This window comes from Ochotona curzoniae, unplaced genomic scaffold (genome assembly GCF_017591425.1).
Source record: "Ochotona curzoniae isolate NIBS_2020 unplaced genomic scaffold, NIBS_Ocur_1.0 contig_2723, whole genome shotgun sequence".
NCBI lineage: Eukaryota > Metazoa > Chordata > Mammalia > Lagomorpha > Ochotonidae > Ochotona > Ochotona curzoniae.
In genome coordinates, this window is record NW_024465573.1 from 10862349 (window position 1) to 10887313 (window position 24965).

Sequence of the window (24965 nt, forward strand, 5' to 3'; positions counted from 1 at the left end):
TTGTGTCATTTCTAAAAGGGGATGATGATAGTATCTGGTACATAATGATACAATTGCACAAGTATTATCAACATGAATTAAATTTAACTATGCACAAGAAACATTGACCACAATGCCTGGCACGTGGCAGTGCCCAGCAAACATCCCTCACAGGTGGAGTAAGCCCCATTGTTTCATTTGTTTGCAAGAACCATGAGTTCAGACCCTCATTTTCTACTCCTTTCAATCCCTGGCACTTTTAAGTAGATTCTGGCCTTTTGTTTGATCTGAACAGTAAAACCAGATCAAACCTGTGATATTTCTGAGTTTCTGAGTAAAGAGCAACAGAGAACAAAAACAAGCATTGACATAGAAACCCAGTGTTATTGTCCTGTTTGTTGGTGATGGATCTGTTGTGCAGAGGTGATGGGAGAGGAATGGCCAAGGCTTGGCCTGCAGGAAGGAGCTGTGAGTGAAAAACTTCCTTGTACTGTCCTCCTCTTCATCCCCAAATCTCCAGAGAACATCGACTCACAGATGAGGGAGAAGTTGGGATAAATGCACTTCAACTTACTAATCACTTTATTTTAAAATGTGATACTGACTGTGTGATGCTAATACAGGTTTTAAAGCCAGAGGTCTAAAGGCTTATGCCCGTCCCTTGGAAATATACCAGTAATTAAGCTCATTATATAATTTTTAAGTTTTTCCTTAACATACATATGGTTTACCTTTCATGTTGCAATGGAAAAAAGTTAAGAAAGGTGTCAAACTCACCTGCACTTTGAAAAAAGTCTGCTGGCTTCATTGAGGGGCCTCTTGGTGGCAGGCAGTCCTTTACTAAGACATCCATGGTTGTTTCTGTTTTTTGTTTTTTCCCCCAAACCGTTAGCTTGTCAAGTTAAGCCAAATTAAAACAAGCTCAGGCTGCACATCTTTCCTAAAGTGGGCCTGCCTTGAGCAGTGCGTGGCAGGGAGGCCAGTCTCCCGCATGGCATAGCACACAGACGTGATGGCTGGTCCCTTATTTTAATTTGCTGACGGTGCGTTTGGAATTTGGTTATTTTTTTCCTTGGGAACTGATTCAATTATTCTCATTTAAATGGACTTTTTGTATCATTAATTCATATCATTAAGTTGACAATATCCAATTACAAAAGATAACATTATAAATTTTTTGTCTGTACTTTCCAATGGTGGTTCTTAAAGTTTTTTTTTTTAAGCTAGTTAAACTAAGTTGTGGCTAAAAATATTTTCTGTGCTGATTTAATTTTTTTCAGAGAGTTCACATTTGATTATTTTCCCTATTGAATTTAAAGCAGCTTTTCCAGGTAATGTACAGTGTTCTCTGAATGTCAATTGTACCAGCAAAAAGGGATGAACCTTCATTTCACTCTGTTACTTAAGATACCACTTAACATCCTCACTCAGCAGTAACAACCTTCCAGTGAGTGAACTTAATTCCCAGTCCCTACTTTATGTATTTAGGGAAAAGGACAGAAAATGTTGAAAGATGAGTAATTGAAATTTTTGACGTTATATTCCCCTTTACATTCAATAGGCAAATGTGAGAAATTGAAATGCCCTAAATGTCCTCAGAAATAGATAAATTTGTGCTATCATTGAACCAAAAAAACCTGTTTGTGACTTTGGTACTTCTCTAAGAAATACTCATTTGAATACTTGCATGGACAATAATTCTTCAGTCTCAGTAAAAATATAGCACAAAGAAAGAGCTTTTGAGTGTGTGTGTGTGTGTGTGTGTGTGTGTGTGTGTGTGTTAGCAACAACAAAAAGTACAGGTCAAGCATTTTATGTGTACACACACACCCGCACACATGCACATTTGATCCATGTGGTTCAGGATCTGTTGATGAAATACGTTCTCATTTCTAGGTGTAATATTTCAAAGAGATGACTCCGAAAATGTAACATAAATGTAATCCCATTCTGCTCAGAGAGTTTTGATCTTACGCTTTCAAGGCTAAGTAAGGTAGCTGATCAGTGTCCGCCATCATTTCATTGATTGTTGATTAGTAATAGCTGAGGACTGGAAGTCACCAGCTGGGAATCATGGGAACACCCGGGCCCACCACCCACAATCTCTCACCCATTCCCTGAGAGATACTGCATGACAATCACATCATCGCTACAGTCATATCCAGAAAGCAATTTATCAAACAGCCACCAAGCACCTGGGAATCATCTCCAACATAATCAGCAAGCCTCATCCTGAACAACAAGTTTAATCACTGAAAATATTAGCTATTAGGGTTCCAGATGACAGGCTGACCCAAGTTATCTGTAACCTTTTTCTAAGTTGAAAAGGCGGACAATTGGCATTTAAAAAAATAAATCAGAAAATAATATGGCTTCAAGTGAACAAATAAATACAGATTGCTAAGGAAGTCTTTGCATTATCTGTTGCTTTCATCTTGATTTGGTTCCAAGGATAACTTTTCCCCAAGTTTTCTAATAAGTTCTGCTAGATCTTCTGTATTCTGAGATTTTTCTTCAAGGAGTTCATAGCGGAGACTTGAGATGTCTTGCTTAATTTCCTTCAGTTCCCCTTTGGACAAATAAGAATTATAAGAATTATTAATGTGTCATGAAAAGAGACCAGTGATTCTGGGACAGGATGATATTAGTTCTAGTTCCACGCAGATCTACATTTTAACCTGTTACACAGGAAACAACTTACTAATAGAGCAGGTTTCTATCTTCTTTCAGAGCTACTTTGGTAAGCAAAGAGACTTAGTAGAGGTATAGTGAAGTGCTCCTAAAGTGAATTAAAAGGGAATGGCGGAGAGTATTGCAGGAGTTGGAATCGTGGCTCTTCATCTTTCTCCAGCCTCCCCAGCTCTGTCCCCACTGTGGAGCAAATAGCCCATCGTCCACTACTTTAGCAGAACTAATGGTTAGTGAGCTCCTGCTCTGGCAGTCCTCTTGAAGCTTCCCTTACCACATGCAATGTCCTAGCTCTCTCTTGGTTCTGCATCAGATCCTACGACCCGCTCCTACTCCGGGACTGGTCTTCCTATGTGCCCCACTCACCTTCATTCACTTCGTCACTCTCCTTGTCTATCTGGGCTTTCAGAACATATCTCTTAATGAGCCTCTTCATTATTTTCTAAAAGAGAAAGGAGAAATCATCTCAGTTTGTGTACACACACACACAAGTCCCACTTGCCAGAAGTTTCCAAATCTTCCTCCCTTTGCTTTGGAAGCCGTAGTTATCAAAAGTGAGGTAATTCATCTAGCGGGGAATGTATAGTTTTGAATATTTCTTTTGAAGTAGTTTTCACATCACCCCTGGTTAATGACTTAAAGCTTACTTCTTAAGAAAGGAGTAAGTTTTGGGGGAAACAATCTACTCTGTAATGGCTATTGTTTTGTATCTTATTTGAAAAGTATTAGAACAAGACTAAACCTTTTCATAGGGCTGGTTGAAGAGATGCAAGCACTGCTTGTGAAAATGGGACAAATATCTACTGTCCCTCTGAAAAATATGGCCACTTTTTATTTTGTATGTGCTATCAATTTAGGAATAGTTAGTTTCCCTAGCACCTAGGTTTCTAATGTGTAAATATTGCCTTTGCTATAAAATATGGATGTGGGCTTTCTTGATTATTTCCTTCCGTTTCACACTTTGAAAAATAAATAACCAGTTTTTAAAAATCAGAAGACTTTGCTTGCATGCAGAATGTCCTGGCTTATCAAGGCCAGAGTTACATGGTGAACAGTAAATTTCCATGTCCAACACTTGTCACAGTGACCCATTTCTTGTACATCGTTTTCGTAGTAGTACTACTCATAATTGTGTTGGAAAGAATACCAACTTTGCATTAATAGATTATGCTAATAAAGTTTCATATTTTTATGTAAACATGAATACTACACACGTTTAACAGGATTAACAGGAACATATATTTTTAGAGTGAAAAACACAGTCTACAAAATCAGTACTCATTATTTAAATACTTTATCTTGTCTATACCATATTATGTTCATTTTGTGTTAAAATATGTCAAGTTCAACATATAGATTCATCTGGCTGGACAGTCACCAAAGGTAAACTTCAATAGTGGTAGGACCAGAGATTATTCACTCTGTTCTTCATGTTATTTGAAAGGCAGGATGATTTTTGCAATAAATATATATCCATAAGCTTCATGATTCTAAGCATTTTATTTTGTTTCTTTATAAATCTAGTACTTGTCATGTAGTAGTTACTAAAGACATATTTGCTGAGTTCATGCATTATTTTGATATTGAGAAATATCCTAATATTTCATTTTATTTAAATATATTTGATATTTGAGAAAATTAATTTCTTGACTATTTAAGAATCCAAATTTTCCAAAGATCTAGCCTTAACTCTTTAAAACTGCAGCCTTACCTGATACTGCCTTGGAGGATTATTGAAACTATTCAAGTGGAAATCTTCTGAACTTTGTATACTTGACTCTTTATCTTGTGCAAGCTGTAATTAGAAAAGAATCAGAAATTAGCTATGAGCTTTTGTATTAGCTCTCTCTATATATAAGCTAACAGCCTCAAGTGAAATTAATAATTTCAATTTGTGCAGCATAATTTTTAACTTGCTTAAAACTGTCTGCCAGGACAAACCATCGACACTGTAGTGTGCCCAGTGTTTAAAGGCCTGTAGACCCTGCCCGAGGAGCCTGTTAGGCTGCCGTGAGAGTCATGCTTTAACACGCCTGCAGAATCATCTTTGGTGGAGGAAGAGGCAGACAGTCTGCAGACGGGATGGTGGTGATCCCAGAAGCCACATGCTGCGGAATCCCACAGCCTGGCAACCCAGGACAACATACCTGACGGGGACCCAAGGGGACACCACGGTGACTCTCTTATGAGACAGAACTCAGCTGCCAAGAAAGCACCAGTTAACCCATTTGAAGTTTTAGTATCTATATAGTACCTCATTTTGAAAGTACATTTCAAATACTAATTTACCTGAGAAGGCAAATAATAAAGAATGAAAGCAATATGAAATAACAGTGATGACACACCATATCAATATGCTAATAGGATGATCAAAAAACTCCTAATTCAGTCTCTAAAGGCAAAAACTGAGTTTACAAAGATATAAATAAGAATAAGGCAGTTCCAAACACGTAATTTTGATGGAAAATTGTCTGGGGTGCAGGTAGGAAACTCTAAGGCTGTTTGGAGACCCCTGTGATATGCATTTCCCAATGACGTGCAGGTTGTATGAGTGAAGCTCAGTGAGACCTAAAATCCAATCTGCTTTAATGCTACCGATGGCCACATTCTCATTTAAAATATTCTCCCACTGAACAAGTAGGTATTGAGGGCCTTCTGCAAGGAAGATACTGGGCTGCGTTTCGGATGTTCGATGAAGAACACTAACAATTATGGTCTGGCAGAGTTGTGGCAACAACATAAATATGATGTGGCTGATAAAATTGATAAAAATAATACATTGCATTCTGTTTGAATGAGTATGATTGTGGAGTTCTCAGAGTGTAAATGTTAGGAAGCGATGAGAGTGCGTTGGTACAGTTTCAGTACAACCATCAAGTCTCTGAGCACATGCGCAAGGTTGGAGTCCAGAGCTTCTTAGCTGTCAGGCTAGTGGCACTGGGACTGGATGACTCTAGTGTGCTGGGTAGAAATACCCTATGTACTGTTTAACTTTATGTCCCTGCCCTCAAAACGCTAGGAACCAGTGGCAGCTCGCCATTGCTGCTGCTGTAGCCAAGCATGGTTCCAGATATTGTCAAAGGCATCCTGGGGAAGACAATGAAAAGAAAAATCACCCCTGGCTGAGAACTACTATTGTAGTGTCATGGTATAAGATTAAGTAGCTATAAATCCATTTGAATCATTTTATATGGCTAATACTGCTCTAAGTCAGAAGTCTCAAGTTTACTTTAAAATGCATCTCTTCAAAAAATAGTTCTAGACCATTTCTTTTACATAGGAATTCAATAAGTACCCATATTTAAAAACTAGTAAGAGGAATTTGTCTGATGGTGCAAAGATGCATTACCACCACTTGGTGGCAGACTATCCTAATGTCTCACTTCCATTACAGCCCTCTAAACCAGTTTAAAGCCTGCAAAGTCATATTCCTAATACTTGCACAGATATAAAGGAACTTTAATTACAATATGAACAGGATTTAAATATTATAGATTTGAGTATTTCGGGATCGTATGGACATGCATAACTCCACAGTAATGAGGAGTTAGAAATCGGTTAACTGAAAGCGGAACTGCATATAAGCTTTATTCGTAACCAGCACATAATGTACTCTCTCCGATGAAACACTGTCCTTTTTTCTATGCCTTGTACAAATTTCCTGCATTTTATGCTTGTTATTATTTTCTAATAATTAGTTTCATAGTAGCATTTTTCATCTAGTAATTCCATTGTAAGAGGGAGATTAAATAATTTATTAATAATGAAAAAAATATGTATGCCAAACAAAGTATCAGCTTTATGTGACTGTGGGAAAATTACATTTCCCACAGTCCTAGTGATCCAAAGCTAAGGATGTTTGGGCAAAATATCCAATCATCAGGGAATGCAGTTGGGAAATAAGGCCTTGCGAGTGGTTATAAATCTCATGCTTGGGAGTTGTAAAGATGTGAGCTTTAATTCACTCTGCGTCAGATGGCCAAGTGGGATTTTGGGCAAATTATCCATAAGTTCCTTAAGAATGGAATGGAACAGGGGGAGGCAAGGAAGCAGGCACAACGATGCAGCACTTTAATCCTCTGCCTGCAGTGCCAGTGTCCCATACAGGTCTCTATTCCTATCCAGGTTGTTCCACTTCCAACTGAGTTCTCTGCTTATGACCTGGAAAAGCAGTGGAGGATAGCTCAAGCGCTGGGGACCCTGCCCCATGTAGGAGACTGGGAAGAAGCCCTTACTTGCAGCTTCAGATGAGCCCAGCTTTGGCTGTTACAGCTATTTGGAAAGTGAATCAGCAGATGGAACACCTTCTATCTCTTTCTTTCCTTCTCTCTGTAAAAATCTGCCTTTCAAATGAAAATAAATAAATATTTAAAAAGAAAACAAAGAATGAGATAGGACAAACATTCTCATCTCCTGGGGTCAGTGGAAAGATGAAAGAGATTAGGTCTATAAGTTACAGATTCACAAGTAGGCAATATACAGCTGTCTGGGGAATTTACCAATAGGTCTCACACCTTCTTCAGCCCTTTCTGCCATGCTATTTATTGATTGATTTGTTTATTTATTTGGCAGTCTTACAGAGTGTCCCCAGTCTTACTGAGACTCAAGGTCCAACTTTTCCCTCATCCCAGATTGTTCAGACTTGAAATGGAGATGGGCTGACCTGCTTATGGCAGAGATGCTTAGAAAGGAATTTTGGAAATTAGAGATTAGATATATCTTAAGAGTATCCTTATTTTGGGGGAGAGAAAAAGTACTCAACTTAAAAGCAGAACGTCCCTCCCTCCTGAGCGTTTGTGTCCCATGAGTCGAATACGCAAGCAGTAGGATTCTGAACATTAAAAGACTTATTAAAGGAGCTCAGTGAGCGATGCTTCTGAGGGTAAGAACAGATTCACCTGACATAGCTTACTTTTCCTCTGTCCTTACTCTCCTATTAATGCCTAAAAATTGGTGTAATGGCAGGAGCTGAAGCTGTTCTCTTTCATCTAACTGTGATGAAAACCCTAGAGACTCATGGAGTCTCACCCCTAGTCACAGTCTCAAAGTCTCTACACAGCTACATAAGAGAAGCAAAATAACTGCATTGTCAAAAACCACCAGGTTTATGGAGCTTATTTATTATTATTATATGTCATTCAATGCAACATCTTCCTATACATCATCCTTCCCATTTATCCTTCCTCCTCAGCAATAATAATTTATTTCTATTCATGTATTTCTTTAATGAGAGATGCAGAAAGACAAAGATAGAAATGGATGACAGTCAGACAAACCTCCTATCGGTTGGTATGCTTCACAACTGCCTGAGAGCTGGGAACTCCATCTAGGCCTCCTCTCTAGGTGTGTAGCGGTCCAGCGGCTTGAGAGCTCAGCAGCTGCCCCCCAGAGTGTGCTGTAGCAGGAAGCAAGAATCACAAGAGCCAGGGTTTGAACCCAGCCACCCTGATTTGGGATGTGAGCTTCTTCACTGCTGTGTCAGGAATGCATCTCCAGTCACAAATATGTGCTATTTTTCTACTATGTGTGTACTATCAGAAAAGAAGCCAATGTCTTCAGTATTGAGTACTTCACTAGTCCAAATTACAGAACTGATGCATTTCTGGCATACACTGTTCATTAGGAACTATGCCAATTACAAGAGTAGTTATATCCCCACAGTGCCCTTTGTGACAGCTTCTCCATTATTGACAAACATGGAGGCATCTAGTCTATGTGTATCTTCCACCAAAGGTACAGAAATGTCAAAGAATTTCATTTGAAAGCCAGGAAGAGAAAGAGAGATTCTCCCATCCCCTAATGCCCAGAACAACTGAGGTGGATGGGGGCGAGGACAAGAGCTGGACTCCAATTCATGTCTTCCACAGGAGTTAGCAGGCACTCAACTACTTGAGCCATCACTGCTGTTTCTGAAAGTGTACATTGACGGCAACCTTGTACTGTGAGTGGAGCCAGAACTTGAACCAAGGCACTCCAATAAGGGATGCAGGACAGTGCCAAAACCATTGTACCAGGTACACATCTTAATATATATCTTAAATATACACATAATTTTTTGCTAATTGAACAGGGGGATTATTTTTACTTCTCAACAGATTACTTTTTTTAAAAAAGTATTTGTTTATTTTGCTTGAAAGCCAGAGTTATAGGGACAGAGAGAGAGAGAGAGATCTTCATTTGGTACACTCCCCAAATGGTTGTGATGGCCAGAGATGAACTGACATGAAGCTGGGAGCCAAGAGCTTCTTCTGGGTCTTGCAGGTGGCCACAGGGGCCTGAGGACTTGGGCCATACTCTGCTTCCCTCCCAACTACGAGCACGAAGCTTGACCACAAGTGAAGCAGCCAGGTCTCAAACTGGTACCCATAGGGCTGCCAGCACCACAGTGGCCCCACAACATATAACCTATTAAAATAAATTATCTTTTACTTACTTATTTTACTCAAATAAAGCTTACCTGTTTTTTGTCTATTGATAATTTGGAGAGATCTTCATGACTTCCTAAAATTCCAAGTTTCTTTTCTTCATTTCTCTATTAAAAATAAATAGAAAACTGAATATAAATGCATTGCCACTCATTCTTCACTTCATATTTTAAAAGCCAAATAGTTTTATTTCCTGAGTGTTTTTTAAAGATTTACTTATTTCTTAATCTTAAAGACAAAGAGAGCAAGAGAGAGACAAAGAAAGCTCCCATCATCTGGCTGACGCTTCAGTTGATCAGTGGTCTCAGACAGGCTGAAGCTAGAAGCCAGAAACTTCATCCTGGGTTTTGCCCTAGTTGGGCAGGGCTCCATATAATTGGGTCACTTTCTGCGTCACAGGCACATTAGCAGGGAGCCAGCTCAGAAGTGGAGCAGCCTGAACTGGAATCAGAGCTCTTGTAAGGGATTCTGATGTCTCAGATGCTGGCTTAATTTGCTCTACCATAATGCAGCTCTATTCCTCCAGCTTCCAGCAAGTTTTAATAAAGAAAATAAATTCCCTTTGAAAAGTGTTTGGGTGTTTCTTTTGATGGTCAAATCCTCTCAGGTTGAAGTTCTTATCAAACCTGCAAACTACATATTTAATTACACTAAGATTAGGAAATGTTTACCACTGAACTGTTAAGTTTGGAAATCATCTTTCAAAATAATTTCATAAATAGACTATTCTTCCAAAATGTATCTGAGGAAAAATAATGATGAGCACCACTGTTAAGTAAAGCCTTGGAATTCTCAAAGAATTCTCATGTATTTATTTGACTATCACAATGTAGAAATAATTTTTATTTCATGTGCTAGCTATGAAAATTAGAACCCAGTTACTAACTTCGTAATTCCAATTAGTAAGGCTTTAAGAGAACAGGAATTACAACCTTTTCCCTGTTTATAAATTATAGAATCGTTATTGCAAGGAAATTTCATACTCTTTTGGATAATTGGCCATTCAATATAGAAAGCTCTTTTGTCAATCACCAAATATCAAATTGAAATTGATTTGCTATTTGCAAAACTGGGAAGCTCACTTCCTCCTATGGCATTCCTCTATTCTTTTAGCAAATCTTGTTGGTGTAAGTTTGTTGTTACATAGAAAAAAATAAATTTTTTACCACTTTTGCCCATTGCCTTTTTTAAGAAGGGGCAATCAACTGTGGCCCCTTATAAAAGGCGGGAGATATAGCTCGTTAAAATTCTTTATTCTGAAGAAACAGCTCATCAATTTTCCTTCGGATTACACTATACCCATTTCTTTCTCCATCCTGTTTCCCCTCCTTTGGATGCACCTCGTGTCTCAACGCTCCGCTTGTGTGTAGTATCTGCATCCAGCACAAATTCTTGCAAAAAAAAAAAAAAGGCCTGGCAGCTCCCCCAGTTATACACAACATGCCATGTGTGTTCTATACATGTCTTAACATCCTCTCAAATAACATCTGTATCTTTTTTTTCCTTGAGCTTTTATTGCTCAGGAATTACTGCTTCTAATTTCTATTCTTAGATCTTTCTTTCTTGAATTACTTACTGCCAAGCCTGGACCTCCATACTACACGTGAGCAATTGATTGCTGAACTTCTCAATGTCAAAGCTAAGAGTCTGCTCAACTGCCACAGTCATAATCGGCTGATGATGCTTTACCTGGTTCTAAATGTTGTGAATGAAATGAATAATGTTTAGCCCTGTGAGCAAGAATCAGTCTTAGATAGCTCTCCTTTCAGCATTTACCGTAGGCCATGTACTACACTATTTTTGTGAGTTTTTCTTAAATTTTAAAATAGGAAGTGTCCAATTGTCTCATGGTAAAAAGACACAAGACAATGGGATTGCCGAGAAGAGACTGAATTAAGCTAGCTATGTCATCCTGGACTATTTCTTCTAAATGGCGTGTGGCCAAGTGGTTATAATAGTCACTGGACTGAAGAATGTGATGATACAACATTAAGTGAAAATACCTTGTTCATCTCTGCATCCTCTTTAAAACCTTTTTTATGACCCTGGAACAGCTCAGACACCCACTTTTTAAACTTCAGCAAGAGGTAAAACAGGGACTTTGGACTTGGCACCAGGTTGAAGGGAACAGGAAGTGTTCTCCCCTCCTCAAAATAGGAAAACCAAAGTTTGGCCCTTGCAAACTTCCACTCAACATCAGCATCGTCCTGCAAAATACACACAACAGTTCAGTAAGTAAATGCATATACAGAATTACCGAGGTGCTTCTAACATTGTGTAGTTAGTTGGAAGCAATGAATTTTACAGATACTCACCCCAGACCCCAAAGATTATTCTAAGATTTTTCAAAATATTAATGTTGCATTCTCATAATCTTTCCTAAGTCTATCTAAAGTTTTATGAGATTTGTCACACTACAAAACTTAAAATGTGCAAATATTTGTGGATATATTTAAACATATAAATGTCTTTCCTACATCCTAAAAAGACAATATGAAAAATTATTCTTTTATTGTGTAATAGAGCACACAGTAGTTCAGGATACAGGCCAAGATTTCTGGCATCAAGTTAATGTTGTCACACTCAACCTCATGAAGAAAGGTTGATTTTTAAATCACTTGACTAGATGTAGATTACAGTGACATTCTTTAGCAATAATTTTTGAGTAAAGTGTAAGTCTGTATTGATAAGGCATTTCCGAAGGCATTTTTGTTTCTTTTTGATTATAATTATTTATATATTTCTTCTCTTTCAACCTGATCCCCCCACAATACCCCATTGATACCGTTTGGAAGCAGAATCGTACTTTTCTAAATCACTTATCATAAAGCAATGAAGTAGAGATGGAACAAGGGAAGCATGGTAGTTTTTACTGTCTCCGCTTTGCTGACTTGGCCCCTGGAATACTTAGAACATGTGAGCACAGACCATACACAGTAGAGTTCATACCTCAATTTCCTGGAATGAACTGTTGATCATTGCAATTAACATATTTAACAAAACAATGACCATTGTAACATTATAAACTCCATAAAGAACATAACCGATGTTTTCAATGAACTTGTGATTGCAGTTGATCACCACTGATTTCACCTCAGAAAGTCCAAATATAGCCCAGAATAGTGTCTTAAAACTTTCCTCAACTCTGGAGAAAAAGAAAAAAAAAATAAGAAAGTATGTAAATAATGGCTCCAAAGTGTTGGCTATTATTATCTAACATCTAGAAGAGTCTCATATTTTAGAGTTTTTCCAACTTTTTAAAAAATTCCATATTTTAGAAAAACAAAGTGGAGATGAAGTCTTTACCAAACATTATTTATTTCATGGGTTGTTATAAGCATTGCTAAAGAAATACTTATTTCATCTGCAACTTCCATCATAACAATATCTGCGATCACATACGTTGTAAAAGCTTCATTTTGTTTTGCACCAGTGTAGTAGGAGTAGAGGTTGAACATTCCAATCATAAAAGCCACAAACACCATGATGAATATGACCATGAACTTGAAGATGTCTTTTACTGTCCTTCCGAGTGATATCTGCAGAGGTCCAAAGCTTTCATTCGCTGGTAAAATATAAGCTATTCTGGAGAAACTTAACACTACAGCAATGGCATAAAGTCCTTCAGATATAATTTGAGGATCAGAGGGGTCCCACTTTATCCTAGCTAGGAAAAAGCAAACAAGAGTTATGGTGAGCTTCCTGAATTTGTTTCTCCTGGAAAAATAAATAATTATTTGAGCCATGCTGCTCCCAAATGGAACTTTCTGATTTTAAAGGGCTTTAGTATTGGCCACACTTGAATTTCTGAATTTACTTAGAAAATCTTCATATCCCTGGTTTGTTGGTGGATTTCTATGTGAGAATAACATAATAAATGTTATCGATAAATTATATATATCTATATATAGAGATATATAACCCATGTAAACATACAATGCTCTCAGAAACACATATATGCAAATATATATATATCAACTGGAAGAATTTTCAAATAAAATTAAAACTTTAAATTAAATTTTAATAAGACTAAAAGTTTAGTTTTATTTCAACACAATTTTCAAAATGCAATAACACTGTGGCTACCTCTCTTCATAAACTGGCACATGTCCATTGTTTAGAAAGTACTCAACACCTTCAAAACCTAATAAATGTAGCATTCATTGTCTAATATTAAACTACAATTACATAATAATGTAATTTGGAGTTTATGGAATACTTTAGTCATTTCATCTTACTAGATGCAATTTTTATTGGTCATTCAAATAAGCCAATTTTTCATCACAAAAGTTGTAATTATTCATAATGATTTTTTTCTCATTGTTATATCTGGTCATCAAACTCAAATTCATGAAGAAAAATATACAATAATAGGTAATAAAAAGGAAAAATATGGTTATAAATTGTTTTGCTTATTTGCTGAGAAATTGAATTAGGAAAGGATAACAAGATAAAAAGCAGAAGTCATTTTCTTTTTTATGGTGTTTTGCATATAAATATAGTATGATCTGTAAATAGATACATCAGTGACTTTAAAAATTGCAAATGACACTTAATATTTCTACAGATTTATGGGATATGCACAATATAATAATTTGATTCAGGTATCCAATGTTCAGTGAACATGTTAAGGTAATAAACATTTACATCTCCTCAAACATTTATCTTGTATATCCAGAAACTTCAGATTAACTTTTCCAGTTATTTTGAAGTATATCATGAATTGTTGCAGACTAGAGAACATATTGCACTAAAGAACACTAGAGTTGATTCTTCCAAGTTCACTATGTTTTGGTGCCTGCTGCTTAACCCTTTCCTTCCCTGAATTCTTCCCCTTCCTAGTTTTTAGTGACCACCATTCTATTCTCTTCTATGATATTGACATAGCTTTGACTTCTTAAAATACTGTGTATTTTATAAAAAATCTTGTTAAATGAGAAACAAGTACTAAATATTAAAATTACATATACATATGTGTAATATATGGATAATAAATGCATAGAGGTATCAACTGAAGATTTACTGATTTATAACAGTAGGTGGTTTTGAAGTAAGTTTTCAAGGGAATATATTGCCCTCAGTCCAGGGTTCTACAAACAGACATTTTCTCTAAGCAAACAAATGAATAGATACACCCCTTAGTCTCCTTTTTCCTAGGGAAATAAAAAAATTATATGTTGTTCAGTTGTGATGAATAACTAAGTATAAGTAGCTGAGCTTTTCCCATTTTCTCTTGAACATTCTCTGTTTCGTTATCGAGGGGTCACCACAATCCAATCATCTTCCCCCACCCCCCACAAGAGAAGTACCACCCTTGCTCCATTGTTGTTGAAAAATTGAAGGACAACTCATCCTAATTCTGGTTTCAATGTTAGTGAACCCATTAGTTGACTTGACTCAGATCATTGCCTTTTGCTATGATGTCTATCAGTATTACTAGTAGTAATCTGGCCTTCATGCTAACTTTTTGTTTGACTTTCCAACTATTCAAAGCCTGGTTGAGAACTATTGGTGTTACTTATTGGAAATCCTCAATATTTTTCCCTTCAAATACCCAACAGTTAATGCTTTGTTGGCTATATCTTTAGGTTCCAATGTCATATTACACATACACACACACACACACACACACACACACACACACACACACACACACACACTTTAAAGCATTCATTGAAGCTAATCAACAATGATAACCTCACACAGTTGTCATGTTGTGTTTCTGGTAAAGATCTCACAGGTCATCATTCACTATGGTCAGTGTGCTCTTCAGTAGATCTGCAGAATGTATTTCTCCTAAGTTAAACTTTATACTGTTACCCATTGTCTTTTTTATCCCCCACAGCATACACCATTACTCACAAACACCATTACTTGATGCTTTAATACATTTGACTTCTTCAGATTCCATAGAAAAGTGAAATCATGCACTTCTTTTGGTTTGTCTGTGGCTGATTTAATTCCCTTAACTTAACACTCTCCACAATCACGCACATGACCAACAAATGATAGGATATCCATTGTGAGTATGTATATCTCTGAAATGTGGACTATTTAAACAGACAAAAGGAGCAAAATGAGTCCAAATAAGCTATTCTCGATAGATTTTGGTACTCAATCCACCAGATGCAAAGAGGTAGATTTGTAATTAAAGAGATTTCCAGCATCAGGAAAAGCAAAAGCAGCAGCAAAAAGCATACTCTTAGCTATAGGTATTGGAAATTTTATAAGAACTTGGCAGTAACTAAACTGCTGTTAATATATCCTTTGTAAGAATATTCTCCATTTTTGTTCATGTTGATAACATAATGTAAACTCACCCAAATTATAGTACTTCACATTGTCTCCCAAAGTAACTTTTGTCAAGTCTTTCAATGTGTCATTTGCATCAATGATACTCTGAGCTTTGGAAGCATGCCAAAATGCCATGAATCTTGCGATGAATGATGCTGAAAATATTGCTAGCATACCAAAATCAAGCATATTCCACAACTCAAACAAATATTCCTTGGGGCCTTGAGTCCAAATTTCTTTGCATTCAGCCCATATCATGCCTGCATCAGGAAGGGATTACAGTATTAATTTATTATCAGTAAAGCTCTGGGTCTTCAGTTAACAAAGTGAATTTTAAAAGACTGTTTGACATTCATACGCTTCAAAATTTTGTGACAATCTGCACATGCAACAATAATTCCCACATCCCTAGAAATTCCACAGTTCAATAATGATATCAGTGCATTAATTTAAAGCAATTTGACAAAGTTCAACTAGCGCTTTAACACAGAAACCATACTGTTGACCCATTAATTATATATGTAGAACTATATTAAAATGTGTTTTTTATGGGTGCATTATGATAACCAAAACTTACATGTGCACACACACACACATCTACCTTCAAAATAGAAGCAGTTGTGAGACTTCCACACAGATGGACTACTAGGCAGCCATTTGGTATGATACTTTGCTGATTATCCTTGGGCAACGGCCATGAGAATGTTCCACTCTGGCTTCTGTTTTCAGGAATTTGTTTGATCATCATCTCAGCTTACCCTTCTGTAGACAATGGCCAATTTGCTCAAGTCGTGCATCACCTGGCAGTTCCCTGTCAATGACTGAGAGTCTCTTTTTTGGGGGAGACCACGGATACCTCTGAAAGTTGATTTTGGTTCATGGACTTCCTAAAAGTTTTGTGAGGCATTGATTAAGCTATGTGGAGCTCTATGTTGCTTTGTCCCAATTTTCCCTCCTTCACTCCATCCCTTGGGACCTGACTTGCATCCTTCCTTTGCAACCTTTCCAACTTTCTCCGTCTTCTCTTTAATAAGACTGTTTAATCATTGCATCTCCTCACTAGAATAGCTGGACACTTTGGAAAGTCTCTGTATTAATGCTAAATTTAAAAGTTTTAAATCTTACGTGACTTTATATTGAAAATAAGCACAGAAGGAATTACAGAATAGTTCCTATATTTTCAGTAGTTACTTTCTTCTCATAGATAATATTGCGTAATCTCACAAATGTAGTGTAGTACTTGGATCAAACTGACTTGAATTTGAAATCATCTCCCACTTTTACCTCTGAAACCCTTTGAAACCTATTTAAATTTTATAAAACTCAGTTTATGAAATGCAGGTGGCAATATCTTGTTTCTAATTAAAATGATTGCTTTGAGATGTAAGTAATAAGGTATATGTGAAATGCACATTATGGTACCTGATACTTGGAAAACAAAATGACAAACATTGTTAAAATTTCCCTTAGTTGACACATATTTGCTTTTTCAACTTGAAGAGTATTTGATTTAAAAAGAGAAGACACACTAAAACTGTGGCTGAAAGGACATTGAACTTCAGTGGTTCAGGGTTTTTACAAAGTTTCTTCTTTGCCTCCTTCTACCTCTCCTCCAGCTCCTTCTCATCTCTTTCTTAAGAAGAAAATTCTTGGTACCAATCATGTGTTACCAAAGATATAAAACTAAATAATTGTAGTGAACTCTTCAGCCTACATAACCATTCTCCTGTTTGATTTCTCACAAGGTTCCTGGGACCTGTTAAGCACAGTTTGCAATCCATCATCCAGTTCAATTATCTCTCAGGTAGAGGACCTCTCCACGGGGATCAAGCCTGTCCTTGAATAAGTGCTGAGGAGAGGTGCTTAACTGCTTCTCAAGACCGCTCAGGCCATTGTCAAATTATCAGGATTATTCCTTCAGTGTGGACTTCTTGGTTTTACTTCTGCCTTCTAGAGCAAGGGAGAATGAGTCCTCTGCCTTTCAGTTTCTTTTTCAAAGCAACAACAACAAAAATCTGACTGTGGGCTCATGAAATCTATTCTAAAGCCTTACTTTTTCTCGTGTTGGGCCCTTCAAATAAGTATACCTCAGATTCCACATGACTTTGATGCCACCATGCCATTCACGTAGATTTTCTCAGGCTGGTAAAAGACAATTGTGTGTAGAGGCCATTCAGTCTTGTGTGCGTCCATGAATAATATGCTCCCTCGTTTGCAAATTGGCTGCAGGTGGTACCTGGAACCACGCACAGTCTTGCAGGGGTAGCCTTGCTGGAGTGACAATGACAGTATGGACTCCAGTCCATCCCTGATATTCAAGTCAATGCAAGATTGCATTCGTTTTCTCACACTGGCTGTTAAGTTAAAAGTTCCTTTTAAAGCTTCGCTAAAATGAAGTGCATATGACTTGCCCCCAACCTGTATTCCAGCTACACCTAGCCTTACGGGTACAACATTTTGCCTTGTCAAATCTCCTGGAATAGTAGTTCTCTGCCCAAGTCTTTTAAGTGTTTGCCATTAGAAAATCAAATATTTTTTTTTATGTGACAAATAATTTGATTTCTTTGTGTGACAAATAATGTGATTTTTTTCCTCTCAAATCAACAAGTACAATCAGCATCTTATCTAGGAGGGTTGCTCATTATTAATATGTGCATAAAATGCTACAACAATTGAAAATAGTGCTTTTTACTCATTTCACTTATTAATCAATTTTATTTATAGAGAGATGGAGAGAGAGAGTGTGTACTGCCATTTACTGATTCTCTCACCAAATGCTGGAAAGCACTAACATGGGGCCAGGCTGAAGCCAGAGCTAGGAGCTCCATCCACGTCTCCCACTGACCAGCATAAGCCCAAGTCCCTTTGCCCTCACCTGCTACTTTCAAGGATCAGCAAGAAGCTGGAGTCAGTCAAGCAGTCTTACATGGGTTGCGGATGCCTCAACAAGTGTCTTAAAGGCAACACTCAACTCTTGTCTCTAAGACTTCCTTTAATGAGTAAAATTACAAGGAAAATAAATACTAGTGTCAGAATTTCAGAATCTGAACTAAACAGGTATATCTGTCTGTTTCAAATTGTTCTTGTTTTTCCCTTTAAATAAATACTGTAATACAATGTCTGTTATCACTGGGACAACAGTTGAAAGGAAATGCTATTAGTTATAAGATTAAAAGTTATTCTAATATTATTGGCCAAGATTTTCAAGAAAAAATCTACATCTCCAAACACTTGATGCAATTGACATTGCCTTATCTGCAAAGTCTGAAATTGCGATGACTGTCCAGAAAGGACTTCTTGGACCTATCTTTACCCCCTTCACTTACACTTAAATGCCCAATCTGTGCATGCACATAATATCTTAACATTTCCTCAATTATGTTACTTGTCACACTGCCTCCTCGACTCCACCAGATGTCCTTTCCTTGAGTAGAGGATCTATTCACCTGAGTACCATTATTATCTAACATATGCTTAACAGCCATTAAATTTACTTACTAATGTACATCCAGCTGAAATGCTTCCTCATTTACATTATATTTAATGGTATATCACATGTATGCTTCTATAGACAAATCACTCAATAAATAGGATATTTCCTTCTCTCTCATCTGTCACCTGGGAGATCCATAACAAATTACTTAATCCTCAAATAAAATGAGTAAAATAGGTGTTATTTTGTATTACAGGTTAAAACTAAGGCACAGATTATGCAATTTGATGAATGTATAGTACTCTGAACAATTCCTGCTACATAACAAATGTTTAATGGATACAAGTGTCTATTAGCTTTAGTTCCTAATAAACCTTGCATAAAATCATGTGGTTATTTTAAAACTTGGAATTGAAGCTTTCCCAAAATATAAATGGAAATTTGTGTCAATGGTGGGATTTAAATAACCGGTTTTTTCTTCCTGAATTGTTCTCAGAATTGCAAAAATCACTAACATGTGAGAGGACCAAAAATGGTACCAATAATGAACCCAAGGCAACTGTGCTTTACAAACACAAAGAAAATCATGGTGTGCAGTGCATTATGCTGTGCTGTATGCATACATTTGTATAACTGATGTGTGACAGAATCAGAGTCATTCAGTACAACCGCTAAGGCTGCAAAAAGAAATGATGACGGAAGATCAGTCTTTACCTATTACCCAGGATATAATGAGCATCTCCATCCATGAGAAGCAGGATGTTTTCATCCTGAACAGCTGTTTTGCATTATCTGTGCTGGTTTCATTAGGAAGGAGCTTGGTGCCTTCAAATCTGTCAGCTGCATTCATGACTAGCAGTCCAAGAAAAATGGTGAAGGAGGCTGCATGTGCTACAAACTTCATGAATGGTCCACGCATTATCTTCCCCATCTGGCACGACACACACCGAAAGGAAACCTTAACTTTGTTTCATACACTTTACAACACACACATAAGAGCAGACAACTGCATATTCCAATGCTTTCATAAAATAATTATGTACATTTACATAATTGCTGATAGGATTATCTGATGCTATTATAAGACTTGGGTTACAAATTCCTCACCACCATATGTTAGTGTTCTTAATTAACAATTACACAAACCAACTTTTCAATTACATGATACTTTAGTTCTGAAAATATTATAACAGCATTATTCATGAATGCACACACCAACATAAAACAAATTAACTAACTTAATGTATTAAGGAGACAGCCATGAAAATTTTAAGCTGAGTGTACTTGGCAACATATAGACTTGGTATTTCGTCCTCATGTAGATGTTGCTGTCGTGGTGATGTAAATGGATAAAACCCATGAGTTCCCAAGCAAAGAATGCCTAGTTAATGACCAGAAGACAGAGCAGTTCCTAAAGTCTTGCATCAATGCCCTTGAAGGGCTGTGGGTTGAAATGTTGAAATCCAACATTTTTGGTTCAGGCTCAGTTTCACTTCATCATTAGTTGCATGAGGAGGGCATTTCCGAAATTATGTGAAAATCATATTCTATATATGAAAAGGGGGACAGCAAAAGCTATCATGCCTATCTAACACAGGATTTATTCCTACCTGAGTTGTACAGATCTTAGCTAGGCAGCAAGAAAATCCAGGACAGAAATGAAAAGGGTTGGAATAGCTGTAACATTCAAAGTATTTAAAATCACAGAAAGTCCTACTTTTATTTTAATGAGCATAAAACAATTGATATTCGGGTTGCTGGAGAAGACAGAGAACAAGAACAAAAACTTCTGGAAAGAGAACACTTTAGGAAGCAAGCCTAATTCACAAAGCACAGGCTCTGCCACGGTCATAGTGCTATGTTTGGATCTGGATCTCGAAGGTCATGGAGAAATCTAAGTTCCCTTAAAAATATTTTCAACAACAGCATCAATTCAGTCATAGCAATATCCACTCACGAAAAAAATCAGTTGTGACTTTTAAATAATTTTCATAGTCATTGCTAATGAAAAACAAGTCAAGTGGATGTTAGTATCATGCTTTGAAAGACAAACAACAGCCAGTTGTTGTTGTTTTTGTTTTGTTTTGTTTTGTTTTTACGGTTTTGGACAGGAGAGAAAAAAAATACCTTGACAGCATCTTTTTAATGTAATTATTTGCCTAAGTGTTCATAAATGAGGGCAGAAAACAGATGCCAGAAAGAAACATGGCCCAGGAAAAAGAAATAGTAAAGGAAATTAGGTTAATTAGGATTCCATCAAAATTTAAGAAATGTGTAACTCGAAAGAATCCCAGAAATAGTCTGTTTGAAAACAGCAGACCTCCTAGATGGCATTACGCGTTTGAACTCGCTCTGGAAAGGAAAATTGCTCCATTTAGAAAAGAGGTTATAATTGAATTGATCACAGTGACAACAGGTATAATTCAGCAACTTCCCTTCCTCTCTTTCAATTCAGCTTGAGTCTCTCAAGACCAGGAAATGCAAGTAAAAGCAGAACAAGGAGCTACGTATCATAGACAGAGCTCAGGTTCCAGTGAGGAGAACACGGACATCGTTTCTTCCAAGGTGTAATTTGTCACTCATTCAAAAGGGAGACAATATTGTTCAAGACAAAAATATGTATTAAGAGACAATTTCTGATGAGTATCACTGCTTTCCTTTTTTGATCTTAATTTATATTTTATTTATAAACAGTCAATTTCTGGCCTTACATTTCAAGACATTTCAAAAAGTCTGTCAAAACTGAATTCAAAGTTAAATTTATTTTGGTAAAAAACACTTTAAAATCCATACCAATAAAACATTTTTAAAAGGCTCATAAAGTGAACAGATTTAAATTTTGTGTACCAAAGTCAATTTGTCATTGAATTTGATTTTTCATTGGTTTAAAGTATCTGTGTTTTGAAGGAAAAAAAATTGATTATACTAGATCATGTGTTCAAAAGAAATTTCTCAGATACCAAGAGTTCTTACCGTCAACAGTGGAAACAACCATGAGAGCCCCACCATGTAAGAGACTTTACACTAACTTTCTAGTGTAACATTAAGGCTAAAAAAATAACATTATGTTGAAGTGATAAGAAGACAACAAGCTGGTAATGGTGGTGTGTGCAATTACCAAATATTTGAAAATGAGTCATGCCCATGTTAATGAACAGCAAGTGAACAACTGATTTCTATACTGCAGTAACAGATGACCCAGCAGACATTTTAGCCACAAAACTCTTAATCTCAGTCTTTCAGAGTTGCAACTTAAACAGACCCAGAAATATGATTTCAAAGACATGATGACTAGGATGACTACCAATATGGAGCACAAGCTGTTATGCTTACTAACAGAAGGAAAGATCAATGTTTCTCTAACTTTTTCATAGTAATGAGAGGTTGGGTCCATTTGAAATTATTTTCACCAAAAAAAAAAAAAAAAAAAAAACACGGGGCAATACAGTCTGCTTAGAAAAGAAGCTATCCTGTTGTTGGGTTCTAATGCATTTTGGCCTTAAATTTTATTGCTGAGTTCTGATGCATTTTGTCCCTAAATTAACTGTCTCCTACTGAAACAAATATCACATTAGTATTTGCATTCTTATCCTTATTTATGTTAAGAGTGGTCTGGTCATATCAGTTAAAATAAACACAAAACTCTCATCTCAAATTTTGCCAAGGGAGAAACAAAGAAAGGAATTAATTTTCATCTTTAGAATGTCATTTAAAGTATCCATTCATTGATAGTATGATATCACTAAAAATATAAAGGTATATGCGATAAGCCTAGCAGAAAATTGTAAAAGGAAATAAGTAACAGAATGATGGAGATTTTCATTTACACATTAATTGGGGTGACATTTCAGGTGAATTTTTATATTTTCCCCAGATTTTCCCTTATACTTCCTAAAGCAAGTACACATTTTCACATAAAAACCAGAGGTGTTACTTAAGTTACTGAAGTTTTCATTTTGGAAATGGACTATTCCCTGGTTAAGACACATCTGAAGCAGGTGATAGAGGTTGAGGCTTCACAGACATACCTTGCTGCATGGAGCAAACCAGTAGATGAGAGCCAGGAAGGGCAGTCCAATGGCAACAGCAAGGACCACAAGAAACTTGACTGCCATTGTCTGCTGCCGCAAACCGGAAAGATTCTCATACCATATGGAGAGAAGCTGCTGTTGGCAGTTCGGATGAGCTACAAACTAGCCAAAAAGTGACAGAACATGGAACTGCTTGATTAATAAAATGTTCAGCATAAACTGTTTCCGTGTGTCCTAAGATTTAATTCTATTCCTTCTCATAGAACCATAGTTAAAGAAAAAAGATAAACTTTACAGAAATCAAATAAGGTGACAAGAAGCTTTAATATGTGTTATATAAATCTGGGGAATTTCTGCTAATTGTCTAATTATTTAACATTATACACATGTGTTAAAATATTGCTCAGGATTCTATGTATTAAATAACTGTACAAGTATTAAATGCTAATCAAAAAAGCTTTAGATAAAAAACTAGAATTTTAGAAAATAAACTTTGGTATTCAAATTTATCCAAATTATTCTTTATGACTAGTGGACTTTCTTCAAAGCATAGAGAAGCTCTAATAAAATAACAAAATCGAGGACAGTGTTCTTGCACATCTTCTGGAGCCACTGTTTGTGATGCTGGCATCCTGTGTGCGTGTGGGCTTGAGTTCCAGCTGCTACATTTCTGATCCAACTACCTATTCATGTGCCTGGGGACAGTTGCAAGTAGTGGGCCTTCAAGACATGAAGCAGCCAATGCCAGCTATGTATCAGTGTGTGTGTGTGTGTGTGTGTGTGTGTGTGTGTGTGTGTGTGTGTGTGTGTCTGTGTGTCTGTGTGTCCGTGAGAGAGAGCCATTCTGCCTTTCAAATAAACAAATATTTAAAACTTTGAAAATAGGGCCCAGCATAGTAACCTTGCGGCTAAAGTCCTTGCAATGCACACTTGGGCTCAGGTCCTTTTCCCATCCAGCTCCCTGCTTGCAGCCTAGTAAAGCAGTTGAGGATGGCCCAAAGCACTGGGACACTGCACTCATATGGGAGACCCGGAAAAGGGTTCAGGATCCTGGCTTCAGATCAGCATAACTCTGGCCATTGGGGAGTGAATCAACAGATGAAAGATCTTTCTCTCTGTCCTCCTCTCTGTACATCAGACTTTCCAATAAAAAATAAATATTTTAAAAAATTAAAAATAGACTTCTTTACAGTAATTTCACATTTAGGAATTTGCAGAGAAAACTCATGCAAGTGAAGATAAACAAATATGCTTACTATACTGAAGTAAATGATCTGTGATAACAATAAACATCCTTAAAAAGTAAACAAGTTAAAGGAATACTCCTACAATGATGTGAAAATATAGCCTTTGAAGGATGAAACTGGTGCTACATGTCCAGGGTATAGGTCTGTAGAAAAAAAAAAAGCAGAATAGCTATCGATTATTTTCTATTAAGGGAGCAGTGCTGTGGCACAGTGTGTTCCGACGGTGGCAGTCCATACTGGAGCACTAATTTCAGAATGAGATGCTCTACTTCTGATTCAGCTTCTGTCTAATGTGCCAGGCAAGCAGTAAATGATTGGCAGAATGTTGCGCGTCTGGCCCCCAGGAGAGAGCACAGGATGGAGTACTTGGCTCCTGGCTTTTGCCTGGGCCAGTACAAATTTGGGTAGTGAACTGGCAGATGAGAAAATCTCTCTTTCTTTCTTTCTTTCTTTCTTTCTTTCTTTCTTTCTTTCTTTCTTTCTTTCTTTCTTTCTTTCTTTCTTTCTAATGAACAAATAGCTTTTAAAGAAGAGTCGGAAGCAGAGGAGACATGTCTACACCGTTTGAAAAATACAGCCAACAGCATATACTAGTTTTATTGTAAAAACCTACATTTACAGTTTTTTAAGATCACACACAACCTAAGAAACCAATCAAAGGTATAGCAGCTTCTGCAAAGAAACACAGAAATTACAAATATCCTGCAGGTAAAAATACAGCTGGAAGGAATTCAAATGCACGAAAGAAGGAATTGAGGCATTCCTTCAAAAATTGGAAAACAGCAGCAGATGGAAAAATAGAGCTAAGTATGAAATAATGATGTTCCTTTCATTTAATGAAGTCTTATAATTTGAATGCGCAAAGTAA

The 24965-nt window shown here is 36.9% G+C and overlaps 1 protein-coding gene across 4 annotated transcripts in view; it reads right to left on the bottom strand.

Annotated features, from left to right (window-relative positions):
- Positions 1-2132: 2132 nt before the first annotated feature.
- TRPC6 (transient receptor potential cation channel subfamily C member 6) overlaps positions 2133-24965 on the bottom strand; it is an 88917-nt gene continuing 66084 nt past the window's right edge. For 2 of the 4 annotated variants that reach the window (XM_040977217.1, XM_040977215.1), the window contains 9 exons: positions 19534-19750; positions 15413-15646; positions 12495-12759; positions 12042-12237; positions 11096-11299; positions 9125-9199; positions 4379-4462; positions 3034-3109; positions 2133-2548 (listed from right to left, as the gene is read on the bottom strand). In XM_040977217.1, the coding sequence (XP_040833151.1) occupies positions 2397-2548; positions 3034-3109; positions 4379-4462; positions 9125-9199; positions 11096-11299; positions 12042-12237; positions 12495-12759; positions 15413-15646; positions 19534-19750 (1503 nt within the window). In that variant the 3' untranslated portion in view covers positions 2133-2396. Of the gene's footprint in view, positions 2549-3033; positions 3110-4378; positions 4463-9124; positions 9200-11095; positions 11300-12041; positions 12238-12494; positions 12760-15412; positions 15647-19533; positions 19751-22847; positions 23013-24965 lie in introns of all 4 variants that reach the window. The other 2 variants (XM_040977213.1, XM_040977216.1) reach the window with 2 other exon arrangements.